Consider the following 12,508-nt stretch of genomic DNA (forward strand, 5'->3'; position numbering starts at 1 on the left):
AAAATCGAACCACTGAAAGGTAGTTTTCCTGGAACGTTCTCATTAGTCTCACCTTACTTTTTCCTCTTTCTGTCTTTTTGACCAGTTTTTACCCTTCTTCACCAGTGGCTTTGGGAAGGAGGAGTAAACTGAAACACTACTATTGCTGAGTAGCTCTAGCAGAGGAACTGAACATTTAAATAGTGCACTGGGACTTTCTTACGGTTTTATGAGCTGTTCTGGACATTGGTAATAATTTTTAGTTTTCTTTGACAATAGTAGAAATTGCTGAAACTACACTATTTTATATTGGCAAAGCACAAGGGTTTAAATTTCTCCACATCTTTGCTGACATTGTTATTTTCTTTTTTTTTAAATTTCAGTTCAGTCGCTCAGTCATGTCCAACTCTTTGCAACCCCATGGACTGTGGCATGCCAGGCTTCCCTGTCCATCATCTACTCCCTGAGCTTGCTCAGACTCATGTCCATCAAGTCGGTGATGCCATCCAATCATCTTATCCTCTGTCATCCCCTTCTCCTTCTGCCTTCAATCTTTCCCAGCATCAGGGTCTTTTCCAATGAGTCAGTTCTTTGAATCAGGTGGCTAAAGTATTGGAGCTTCAGCATCAGTCCTTACAATGAATATTCAGGATTGATTGCTTTAGGATTGACTGGTTTGATCTCCTTGCAGTCCAAGGGACTCTCAAGAGTCTTCAACACTACAGTTCAAAAGCATCAATTCTTTGACGCTCAGCCTTCTTTATGGTCCAACTCTCACATCCATACATGACTATTGGAAAAACTGTAACTTTGACTATATGGACCTTTGTTGGCAATGTAATGTCTCTGCTTTTTAATATGCTGTCTAGGTTTGTCATAGTTTTTCTTCCAAGAAGCAAGTGTCTTTTAATTTCATGGCTGCAGTCACCATCTGCCGTGATTTTGGAGCCTGAGAAAATAAAGTCACTGTTTCCATTGTTTCTCCATCTATTGCCATGGAGTGATGGGACTGGATGTCATGATTTTAGTTTTTGAACGTTGAGTTTTAAGCCAGCTTTTTCACTCTCCTTTTTTTTTTTTTTTAAATCCTAGTGGCCATCATAGTGGGTATGAGATGATACTTCCTTACAGTTTTGATTTGTATTTCTCTAGTGATTACTGCTGTTAAGCATATTTCTTTTATGCTTATTGGCCTTTATGTATATCGTTGGAGAAACGTCTATTCAAGTTCTGTGCCCATTTAAAAAAATAATTAGTTATTTTTGGCTGTTCAGGGTCTTCATTGCTGCACGTGGACTTTGTCTAGCTGTGGCTGGGGGGCCTACTCTGTTGCAGAGCATGGGCTGCTTATTGCAGTGGTTTCTCTTGTGGAGCGTGGGCTCTAGGTGCACAGGCTTCAGTAGTTGCGGCACATGGGCTCAGTAGTTGTGGTTCCCAGGTTCTAGAGCACAGGCTTAATATTTGTGGCGCGTGGACTTAGTTGCTCCAAGGCATGTGGGGTCTTCTGTATCAGAGATCAAACCTGTGTTCCTGCATTGGCTGGCGGATTCTTTTTTTTCTTAATGTTTTAAAATTTTATTTATTTTTGGCTGGGTCTTCACTGCTTTGCACGGTCTTTCTCTAGTTGTGGCAAGCGGAGACTACTCTAGTTGCAGTGCTTGGGCTTCTCATTGTGGAGGCTTCTTGTTGCTGAGTATGGGCTCTAGGGTGCAGGGGCTTCGGTAGTTGCCAGGGTCTAGAGCACAGGCTCTGCGGAGAAGGCAGTGGCAACCCACTCCAGTACTCTTGCCTGGAAAATCTCATGGGCGGAGGAGCCTGGTGGGCTGCTGTCTATGGGGTTGCACAGAGTCGGACATGACTGAAGTGACTTAGCGGCAGCAGCAGCAGAGCACAGGCTCAGTGGTTGTGGCTCATGGGCTTAGTTACTCCTTGGCATGTGGTATCTTCCCAGATTAGGGATCAAACCTGTGTCTCCTGCATTGGAAGGTGGATTCTTTACCACTGAGCCACTAGGAGAGCCCTGTGTCTGTTTTTTTAAATCAGGTTATTTTTTTGATTTTGAATTGTCTGAATTCTGTATGTTTTTAGTCAGTCCATTATCAGGTATATGATTTGCAAATATTTTCTCCCAGTCCATGGGTTGCCTTTTCAGTTTACTGGTAGTATTCTTTGATGCACAGAAGCTTTTAATTTTAATGAAGTCCAACTTAACTATTTTTTATTGCCTCTGCTTTTGGTAATATATCTATGAAATCATTGCCCAATCTAAGGTCATGAAATGTTTCCCTTATGTTTTACTGTAAGAGTTTCATAGTTTTAGACCTTATGTTTAGGTCTTAGATCCATTTTAAGTTAATTTTTATATAGGATGTAAGGTTTTACTATTTTTTTTGTTATTTTCTTAGTGTTTGCTCTGGGAATTACAATTAATATCTTAGTTTCTAATAATTTAAATTAAATACCAGTGTGATTTCAATAATATATAAAAATTACAATTCGATATTGCTTCATTACTTCCCTCTGCCTTTGTGCCAGTATTGTCGTTCAAATTACATCTTTATATATTGTGTGTGCTTCAGTACAGATTTATGATTATTGTTTTATGCAGTGTCTTTTGAATTAAAAATGAAAGTAAGAAAATTATGGGCAAAATATTTATACTATTTTTAAATTTATCCAAATATTTACCTTTATTAGTGCAATTTATTTCTTCATGTGGGTTTGAGTTTCTATACTGTCAAAGGTATCATTTCAGCCTGAAGTTCTCTCTTTAGTATTTGTTGTAGGCCAGGTCTGTTGTTGACAGATTCTCTCAGTTTTTGTTTATATAGAAATTCTTAATTTTCCCTTCACATTTGAATGATAGTTTTATTGGGTATAGAATTCTTGTTTGACATTCTCCCCTCTTCTACTTCCAACATTTTGAGTATTTCATCCCACTGCGTTTTGGCCCCCATGTTTTTTGAGAAATACAGCTATTAATATTATTGAGGATCTCATACACAATGAGTGCCTTCTCTTACTGCTTCCAAGATTTATAGCTTTCCACAACTTGATTGTGATATTTTGATTTGTGAATCTCTCTGCATTTGTCCTATTTGGAGTTAGTTGAGCTTCTTGAATTTATAGATTGTTTTCCATCAAATTTTGCATATTTTTTGCCAGTATTCACTTTTTTTTGTTGTTGTTCTTTAAATTTCTCTCCTCTCCAGCTGACACTACCATTATACTTAATTTGATATGTTTGATGTTATAGGTACATTTGATGGTAGCTCTCTGAGGTGCTGTTAAATTTTCTTAATTTTTTTTTTCTGTTTCTTGGGTGGATAATCTCAATGTATTTTTAAGGTCACTGATTCTTTCTTTTGCTCCAGTCTGCTGTTAAACTTCTCTAGTGACACATTGATTTTCTTTATTCTTTTTTTCAACTCAGGAATTTTTATTTGGCTTTTTATAAAAATTTCTCTTTATTGATATTCTTTATTTGGTGAGATACTGTTCTCATACTTCATTTTAGTTCTTTAGACATGATTTCCTTTAGATGTTAAATTTCTTAAATAGCTGATTCAAAGTCTTTGTTTAGTTTGTCTAATGTCTAGGGTTCTTCAGGGGCAGTTTCTGTTGATTTTTTTTTTCCCCTTGTATGAATCATACTTTTTGTTTTATTGTATTTCATAACTTTTTGTTGAAAACTGAACATTTTAAATAATATTATGCGGCAGCTCTGGAGATTAGGACTTTCCCCAGAGTTTGCTGTTACTTTTCTGTTTAGGGACTTCTCTGGATAATTCTGTCAAGTCTGTATTCTTTGTTGTGTGCTCTCTGCTCATTTAGCTTAGTGCTCAAGTAATGATTGGATGGAGATTTCCTTAAATGTGGAACCAGTAAGTCTCTCAGTATTTGTTGAGGGGCTCTGTGTGCATTTTGGAGCATGCTTTCAGTATTCTGCCGGTCATTTGACTGTTCTGCCTTAACCCTCACTTCCTGCTTGTGCGGTACCTCAGGGTCAACCGGAGATGAGAGCTTTAGGGCAGTCTCAGGTCTTTCCTTTTCTGGGTGTGTACACAGACCTGAGCATCCACATGGCCTTCAGATTCCCAGGAATGTGTCAGAGCTTTTCAAGACCCCTATGAATATCTCATTCCCTTGATTCTCCTTTAAACTTTTGGTTAGCCTATTATTTTCCCAAGTATTATCTACTGCCTCAGGCAGTCACAAAGTTAAACAGTTGCCTCTGTTTTGATGGTTGGATGGCATCATCGACTCAACGAACAAGAGTTTGTGCAAACTCCAGGAGATAGTGAAGGACAGGAAAGCCTGGCATGCTGCAGTTCATGAGGTCGCAGAGTTGGACATGACTGAGTGACTGCACAACAACAACAAACAAATAGCTCCTGGGGAGCTCCTGGGGAAAATGGTTTTCATACTGGGAGAGTTCCTCTTAGACAGATGGAATCTTCCAAGGAACTGCTAGACAGATCAAATAATTCCAGACATTTGTGAATAAGGTTTGAGGAGCTTCAAGCCCATTCAGGATTCAACTTTTCTCCAGAGAAGACTGGCTCCTTTTAATAAATATTGCTGTTTGGAAGCCAAGTTTGGATGCTATATGTAGTCATTGCAACTGGGGTTTCATTGCTTCCAGGCTTTATCAGTACAGGGGTAGGAAATACATGTATGTGTGTACATATACATGTGCTTCCCTGGAGGCTCAGTGGTAAAGAACCCGCTGACCAATGCAGGAGACACGGCTGTGATCCCTGGGTTGGGAAAGATCCCTTGGAGAAGCAAATGGCAACCCACTCCAGTATTCTTGCCCAGGAAATCCCATGGACAGAGCAGCCTGGTGGGATGTGGTCCATGGGATCACAAAAGAGTCAGACTTGGCTTAGCAGCTAAACAACAACAATATACATATACATAAATACACATATATATTGATTTCTTTATTTATCTCTCTATATTAAAAACTCATAGCAGTTACTCTAAATCCAGCCCAGGAGCACAGGGTTTATTCTGTCCTTTTGCCTTTTCATAGGTTAACTCCTTTCTCCGATAGAAACCCGACCCCTCATCCTTAACATATTTACTGATTTGCTCAAATCCTGCATTTGTGAATTTACATACTTGGTAAAATTTATTTGTAACCCAAATCAATACTTGTGCTTTTTCAGTTATTTGTGGATATGTGCAGAGGGGTGAAAAATTTGACTGTAACTTTCGTATTACTAGCTGAAGTGATACTTTGACTTTCTGTTTCAGCTCTTATACCGTAAACAGATATCCTTCTCATAGTCTATTTAGTGACTTTTTTTTTTTTTTTGCATTTTTGTGCTTTTGTTCCTGATTTGCCTGTGTAAAATACATCCCACATGTAGTGCTAAAGTGCTGTCTAGTATTGCTAAGTGCAAGAAGGCTGTGATGTTTCTTATGGAGAAGATTCCTATGTTAGAGAAGTTTTATTCAGGAGTGAGTTATACTTCTGTTCGCCGTGAGTTCAATGTTAGTGAACCAACGTATTTGACATAATGAATTAACATGTATTAAATAAGGTGTCTTTAAACAGAAACACATAAAACAAGATCAAATATTGATTGGCTGATGAAAACGTTGTGACCAGAGGCTTGGAGGAACCTAATTCTCTATTTCTCCTGGGAGCAGTGTTTCAGTGTTTGCTAACTCTGTGTTCACTTTGTAAAACGTAACTATGGGGAGTAGGAGAATCGACTATCTGTAAAGTCTTGTCACAGCTCATGAGTGAGCAAAGTAAAATACTGTGTGTCTTTAAAACCACATGAAGAAACAGTTTGTGGGTTGATTAAAGTGTAGTCAGAAAAAGAGCTAATGTGTCAGAATATTTTGAAATACAATGTAAAGTCACCTGCAAATTGCAAATATACAAGAAATGCAAACATAAAACCTATCTTCAAAATTTTGGTTTTGAAATGTTGATGACACAAAAGGATGATAAAACCAGTTCCCACTTATAATGGTATTTATACTATCCTAAGTTAAAATAATAATTTTAAACCACTGGAACTTTTTTCTGAACTTAGGAGAATTGAAGTTTGCTAATTGTTGTAGACCTGGTCTATTAGTACCTATAAGAGGATGATCGGTACTCCACAGATTTATATGTTTATAAATGAAGTGTTGGGAGAGATGGAAAGGGAAAAGGACTTAGTAGAGTCCTTTTCCCAGTAGAACCAGAATTTGGCATCTAGGTTGAAGCAAATGAGCTCATGGTTTGGGTAGAAGTGAAGAAGAGAGTCTCAGAGGAATTGACTACACAGGGATTAGCTTGTGTGGAGAGGAGCAGTAATTCTCAAAGCAGGGAATATGAGTCAGGTTTTGGAACTGCTGAGTGGAGAATGCAGGGCAGGATATGTAAATATATTGATGGGTCTAGAAGAGTCCAGTTGGTAAAGATCAGGTGTTTGACTACAGAGGTACTTGGAGGCACTGCAGGCTTCTGAGAAAGGGAATTCCAGGTTCAAAACAGTATTTTAAGAAAATGCTTCTTGCTGCTGTGATAATTTGCTGGGGAAAGAGGATTTTCTTACACAATCCAGTAACAGTTATTAATAGCAGTAACGAAGCGTTTGTGTGTGTGTTTTAGTGTTACTTAAGTGCTTTTACAAGTGGTCCTTGGGATACTCCTGTGAGGTAGCTTTTATTATTGCCACTTTAAAAGAAAAATTATTTATTTGGCTGTGTCGGATCTTAGTTGTGGCAGGCGGGATCTTTCATTCTGCATGTAGGCAGGCTTCTCTCTAGTTGCAGCTTGCAGGCTTGCATGGTCTCAGTATTTGTGGCGCATGGGCTTATTTGCCCCATGGTATTTGGATTCTTAGTTCCCCGACCAGGGATCGAACCCAAGTCCCCTGCATTGCAAGGCAGATTTTTAACCACTGGACCACCAGGGAAGTCCCTATTTTCACTTTTACATAGGGGAAACGGAGGTCCAGAGTGTTAAGTAACAGGTTCATGGTCACATAGCTATTTAATGGTAGGCTTGCAATTCAGACACCTCAGTTTCAATAGGATTTGGACAAATAACTACTGTTATAGGATTAGAGAAGGAAAGGACAGAGCTGATTGCTCTTTTCTTCTAATAAGTAGTATTGGCATGAGACCAAATGGAATCAAATATTAGAGAAAATTTTGTTGATGTTGGAAAACATATGATGAAATTCTTCAGAAACTGAAAATTTGCATTGTTCCTACTTGTAATTTCCTCTTACCCTTTCCGCCCCCTGTGTTTGGGCCTGAATCTGCTGAAGTTTCATCTTACCACATATTTACATTTTTAGGAAAGGAACTGTCTGACACTGAATGATCTGGTAAATGTGTCAGCTATTAGAAAACAAGAAGCCAATAATTGTATCTCATTTGAAAACGATTCCAGCAGGTGAAACCTCTGCTGAAATAAAATTCTGTTTTTAAGCTTTAATTTTCATTTGAAACATAAGTTGCTGTGAGTAGCCTGTTAGAAACAGTTACACAGTTTTAGAAATGAGATACTTTGGAAAGCATCTCTAGGTTTAAAATTCTTAACACCTTTTTCCCTGTTACCCCTGGCCCTTCCTGCCTACTCATGAGGAAATGGAGATTCAGCTTCAAGGTAATATTTTATTGAGTTGGACATATTGCAAAGTATATTTTTCCCCTTAAAATCCTGAAAGGTAGGGATTTTCATTTATTTTATAGAAGAGGCAGTGAAGACTCATAGTTCACTGACAGTGGAGCTGTGGGTCAAATCAGTGCTTTCTAAGTATAGGACTCTTCCCATAGTATTATGCTGTATTTTAATTGGTTCAAGACTAGGTCACAGAGTGTTAGAGCTAGGACTTTGGAGATATTTCCTTTACCTTTTCATTCCATAAATGAGCTTGAATCCAGGAATTGGGCTGCTTGGATTCAAAGCTTAATCCCATCATTTATTAACCATATGATCTTGGGAAGTTACTTATTCTATCCTTACTTCCATTTCTTTATCCATATACGTGGGATAGTAACAGTAGTAACATGGATTTGATCCCTAGTCCAGGAAGATCCCTGGAGAAGGAAATGGCAACCCACTCCAATATTCTTGCCTGGAAAATCCCATGGTCAGATGAGCCTGACAGGCTACAATTCATGGGGTTGCAAAAGAGTCAGATACAACTCAGAGACTAAACAGCAACAATAAATATTACTAATGATTGTTAAGAGGAAAATGAGCATCATAGAGGTTTCAGTCAGTTCAGTTCAGTTGCTCAGTTGTGTCCGACTCTTTGCGACCCCATGAATTGCAGCACGCCAGGCCACCCTGTCCATCACCAACTCCCAGAGCTTACCCAAACTCATGTCCATTGAGCCAATGATGCCATTCAGCCATCTCATCCTCTGTCGTCCCCTTCTCCTCCTGCCCCCAATCCCTCCCAGCATCAGGGTCTTTTCCAATGAGTTAACTCTTCACATGAGGCGGCGAAAGTATTGGAGTTTCAGCTTCAGCATCAGTCCTTCCAATGAACACCTAGGACTGATCTCCTTTAGAATGGACTGGTTGGATCTCCTTGCAGTCCAAGGGACTTCCAAGAGTCTTCTCCAACACCACAGTTCAGAAGCATCAATTCTTCGGCGCTCAGCTTTTTTCACAGTCCAACTCTCACATCCATGCATGACCACTGGAAAAACCATAGCCTTGACTAGACAGACCTTTGTTGGCAAAGTAATGTCTCTGCTTTTGAATATGCTATCTAGGTTGGTCATAACTTTCCTTCCAAGGAGTAAGTGTCTTTTAATTTCATGGCTGCAGTCACCATCTGCAGTGATGTTGGAGCCCCAAAAAATAAAGTCTGACACTGTTTCCACTGTTTCCCCATCTATTTGCCATAAAGTGATGGGACCAGATGCCATGATCTTAGTTTTCTGAATGTTGAGCTTTAAGCCAACTTTTTCACTCTCCTCTTTCACTTTTATCGAGAGGCTTTTTAGTTCCTCTTAACTTTCTGCCATAAGGGTGGTGTCATCTGCATATCTGAGGTTATTGATATTTCTCCTGGTAATCTTGATTTCAGCTTGTGCTTCTTCCAGCCCAGTGTTTCTCATGATGTACTCTGCATAGAAGTTAAATAAGCAGGGTGACAATATACAGCCTTGACGTATTCTTTTTCCTATTTGGAACCAGTCTGTTGTTCCATGTCCAGTTCTAACTGTTGCTTCCTGACCTGCTACTTCTAAAGATTACATTAAAGTAGCTGAGTTTAAACTAGAATCTGGTTCTTTGACTCCTAGTATTGTAGTTGATGGGGCTTCACAGGTGGCACAGAGGTAAAGAATCTGCCTGCCAATGCAGGGGACGTGGGTTTGATCCCTGGGTCGAGAAGATCCCCTGGAGTAGGAAATGGTAACTCATTCCAGTTTTCTTGCCTGGAAAATTCCATAGACAGAGGAGCCTGGCTGGCTACAGTCCCATGGGATCGCAGAGAGCTGAATGACTGAACAACTGAGCTCACACACACAGGCACACACATTGTAATTGATGCTTGGCAAAGTGTTTTCAGTTTGTGTATCCACTCTTCATTATGGCCCTGTCAGGTCTACAGGTCATGTGAGAGAAACCCTTGGATTCCCCGGAGTTGGTTCCTAGAATAGAGATTTCCAGTGCTGTGTACAGGGATGCCATTTATACAGTGGATTGCATTTCAGATTCATAAAATAAAGCATTCTTCTCATTGAGCAAGATAGAGCTCCTCCTTTCTCCAGTCGAACCTTTCACTTTAGTCCAGAGACCTTTTTGAGGTCAGTTAATGCCAGAGGGGAAAATTGGACCTCACTCATAGCTCTAACAGCCATTTAGTATCCCTTTGTCTTGGAAGTCAAGTTGCCCAAGTATATTTTCCCACCCTAAAAATTTAAGCCCTAGTTTCTTCATCCTTTTGGGGATAATGGTAATGCCAGCACTGTTTCATGTAAAGGGATTTTATGAAGAGCAGATAAATCAGTATTTATGGAAAGGAATCACAAACTAAATGATAAGCTAACTGTAAAATGCCTGAAGTAGGTTTATTTTGTTACTGTTCTAAGAGGAAGCTCATGTCCTACAGTTTGAGTCAGCTCTTATCAGAATCCTTTTAGTTTGTGGTAGGCAGGGGTGCATTTTTGGAGAGATGAGCATGGGCAGCCTTGGTCCTGGTCCTGTTTTGAAAGTTCTCCTTTCATTTGCCCTGTTCTAGAAGGATTTCTAGACTTAGATACACTCTTTGCCTTCTACACATGGAGTCTGATACAGATTCCTGACTATGTTTTTCTTTCTCTAGAGGAACCAGATTAGTATCTCCCAGTGGGTTCCAGGATGCAGCCGATTGCTACTTGCATCTCGTACACAGGGACAGCAGGGCAGGACTCTGTCTGGTACTTTCCAGGTAAGATTTGTTGTTCCTTTGCTTGCTATGAAAAAACCTTAGTGTGAATGTGCAAATGTCATGTATTTATAGATTGACCAACCAAATTGTGTGATGGAAAAACCTCATGAGACCACTTCTGGGCCTCTGTGGTGCCAGCTCAGGACTGATCCTTACTGTATGGTGTCTAGGGCGTGGCTTCTAAATACCCCAGTGGTGGAACTTAGCCTAGGATACCATGGTACAGTCTGATGATTTTTACTGTTGGGAGTGTTTCCAGGTATTCATCTGAGAGTTAACCTTTCTTCAGTTTTCTTCTTGTAGCCACTTTTACCTGGAGTAAGAAAATGTTTCTTTTTTTCCTTTTTATGAACATGAAATTAGAGGAACAATTATTTGAGGCCTTAGTTTACCACTGATCACCTGATCCATTAAAATGTAGTCTACTTTGGACCCTCATTGAGGATTCCTTTTCCTGATTTTTGCTAAGTATACAAATAATTCAATAATAAAGGTAATAAAAATCACCCATGACTTCAAACCTGAAAACATCTGCTGGTCCTTTTCCAGTCTTTGAGTATGTGTGTGTACGCTAATTTTTTCCTTAGGTACCTGAACAAATATCTACAGAATTTTATGTTCTGGTGCTTTTTCACATATTAGAGCAGACATTATTCATGTTTTAGACATATTCCATAATTAATTTTCGAAATGACTACATGTTATTCTATTTATTTAGCCTTTATTTATGTTAAAATTATTTCTAATTTTTTTGCCATAGTAGACTTTAATGTGGTTACCATTTTCTTGCTGTATAGTTTTTCTTATTTTAAATTATTTATTAAGGATAAACTAGCAGAGTACACCCTAGGTCAAAGGGTGTGAGGAATTTTCCTTTCCAAAAAGTTTTAATTTATACTGCCACCAGCAATGTTTATATAACTAGTTTTTCATCATTACTTCCCCTAAATTGTTTTCTTTTTTTTTTTAATTTATTTATCTTCTGTCTCGGGTCTTAGTTGCATCATGCGGGATCTTTGTTGCTGTGCATAGACCCTCCGGTTGTGGCTTGTGGGCTTAGTTGCCCTGAGGCATGTGGGGTCTTAGTTTCCTGACCAGGGTTCGAACCCACGTCCCCTGCGTTGAAAGGCAGAACCACTGGACCACCAGGGAAGTCCCTACATTGGATGTTTTTTAAAAATTTAAACTAATTGGGTAGAAAATATTACTTTGTTTTGCTTAGCATTTCTTTATCAGGGTTAAACATTTTTCTGTGTTTATCAGTTGTATTCTGGTTTGTAAAAACTGTATGCATTTATCATTTCTTCATTTATCTACTGGGAATTTATTTTTATTACCAACTTACGTAAATTCCTTTTGTAGCCATTGATCTTCTTCATATTGAATGCAATGAAAATTTATTTTTGATGTATAAATTATATACTATGCAATTTATATTAATATGTTAAAATATTTAAAATGCAGAGTAATTCCCTTCAATTAGTATATAAGTCTTGCCCTTCTGAGAATGTCTTGTTTGTCCCTGTATTTCCTGGGCTTCTCACTGAGTCTGGCACAGAAGAGGCAATAAATGAATGAATGAAGAATATATTTGTGCAGAAGAGGGGTCTGTTTTAGATAGTCAGGTAGCTGTTTCTTTTCAGAAGTTTTTGGGCTGTGTTCTGCTTTTGTCTTTGTATGCATTGAAAAATTATTTATTTTTGGCTGGGCCGGGTCTTCATTGCTGCCTGGGCTTTTATCTAGTTGCAGAGACCAGGGGCTACTCTCTAGTTGGGGCGCCTGGGCTTCTCTTAGTTGCAGAGTGCAGGTTCTAGAGCAGGCAGCTTCATTAGCTACGGCACTGGGGCTCAGTAGTTGTGGCGATGGGCTTAGTTGCCCTGAGGCAAGTGGAATCTTCCTAGACCAGGGACTGAACCTGTGTTCCCTGCGTTGGCAGGGAGATTTTTAACCACTGGACCACGAGGGAAGTCCTAGAAAATTTTAATAGAATTTGTCCTGTAGCTTTAAGTCGTTTGTAAATAATGTGTGCATAGAAGGTGGAAGGGGGAGCTCATTCTATCAGTCTCTGACTTGGGCCTCATTCTTTGAATCAATAAACATTTCTTGGGTACCTAATACAT

At 39.1% G+C, this 12,508-nt stretch overlaps 1 protein-coding gene across 4 annotated transcripts in view; it reads left to right on the top strand.

Annotated features, from left to right (window-relative positions):
• The window catches only part of UQCC1 (ubiquinol-cytochrome c reductase complex assembly factor 1), a 96,469-nt gene that overhangs the window by 2,643 nt on the left and 81,318 nt on the right, over positions 1-12,508 (top strand). For all 4 annotated transcript variants that reach the window (XM_086332198.1, XM_086332196.1, XM_086332195.1 and 1 more), the window contains exon 2: positions 10,284-10,388. In XM_086332198.1, the coding sequence (XP_086188324.1) occupies positions 10,284-10,388 (105 nt within the window). The remainder of the gene's footprint in view (positions 1-10,283; positions 10,389-12,508) is intronic.

The sequence above is a fragment of the Bos grunniens genome, chromosome 13 (assembly GCF_055505025.1).
Source record: "Bos grunniens cultivar Pamir isolate PY7600 chromosome 13, Bosgru_T2T1.0, whole genome shotgun sequence".
Classification (NCBI taxonomy): Eukaryota; Metazoa; Chordata; class Mammalia; order Artiodactyla; family Bovidae; genus Bos; species Bos grunniens.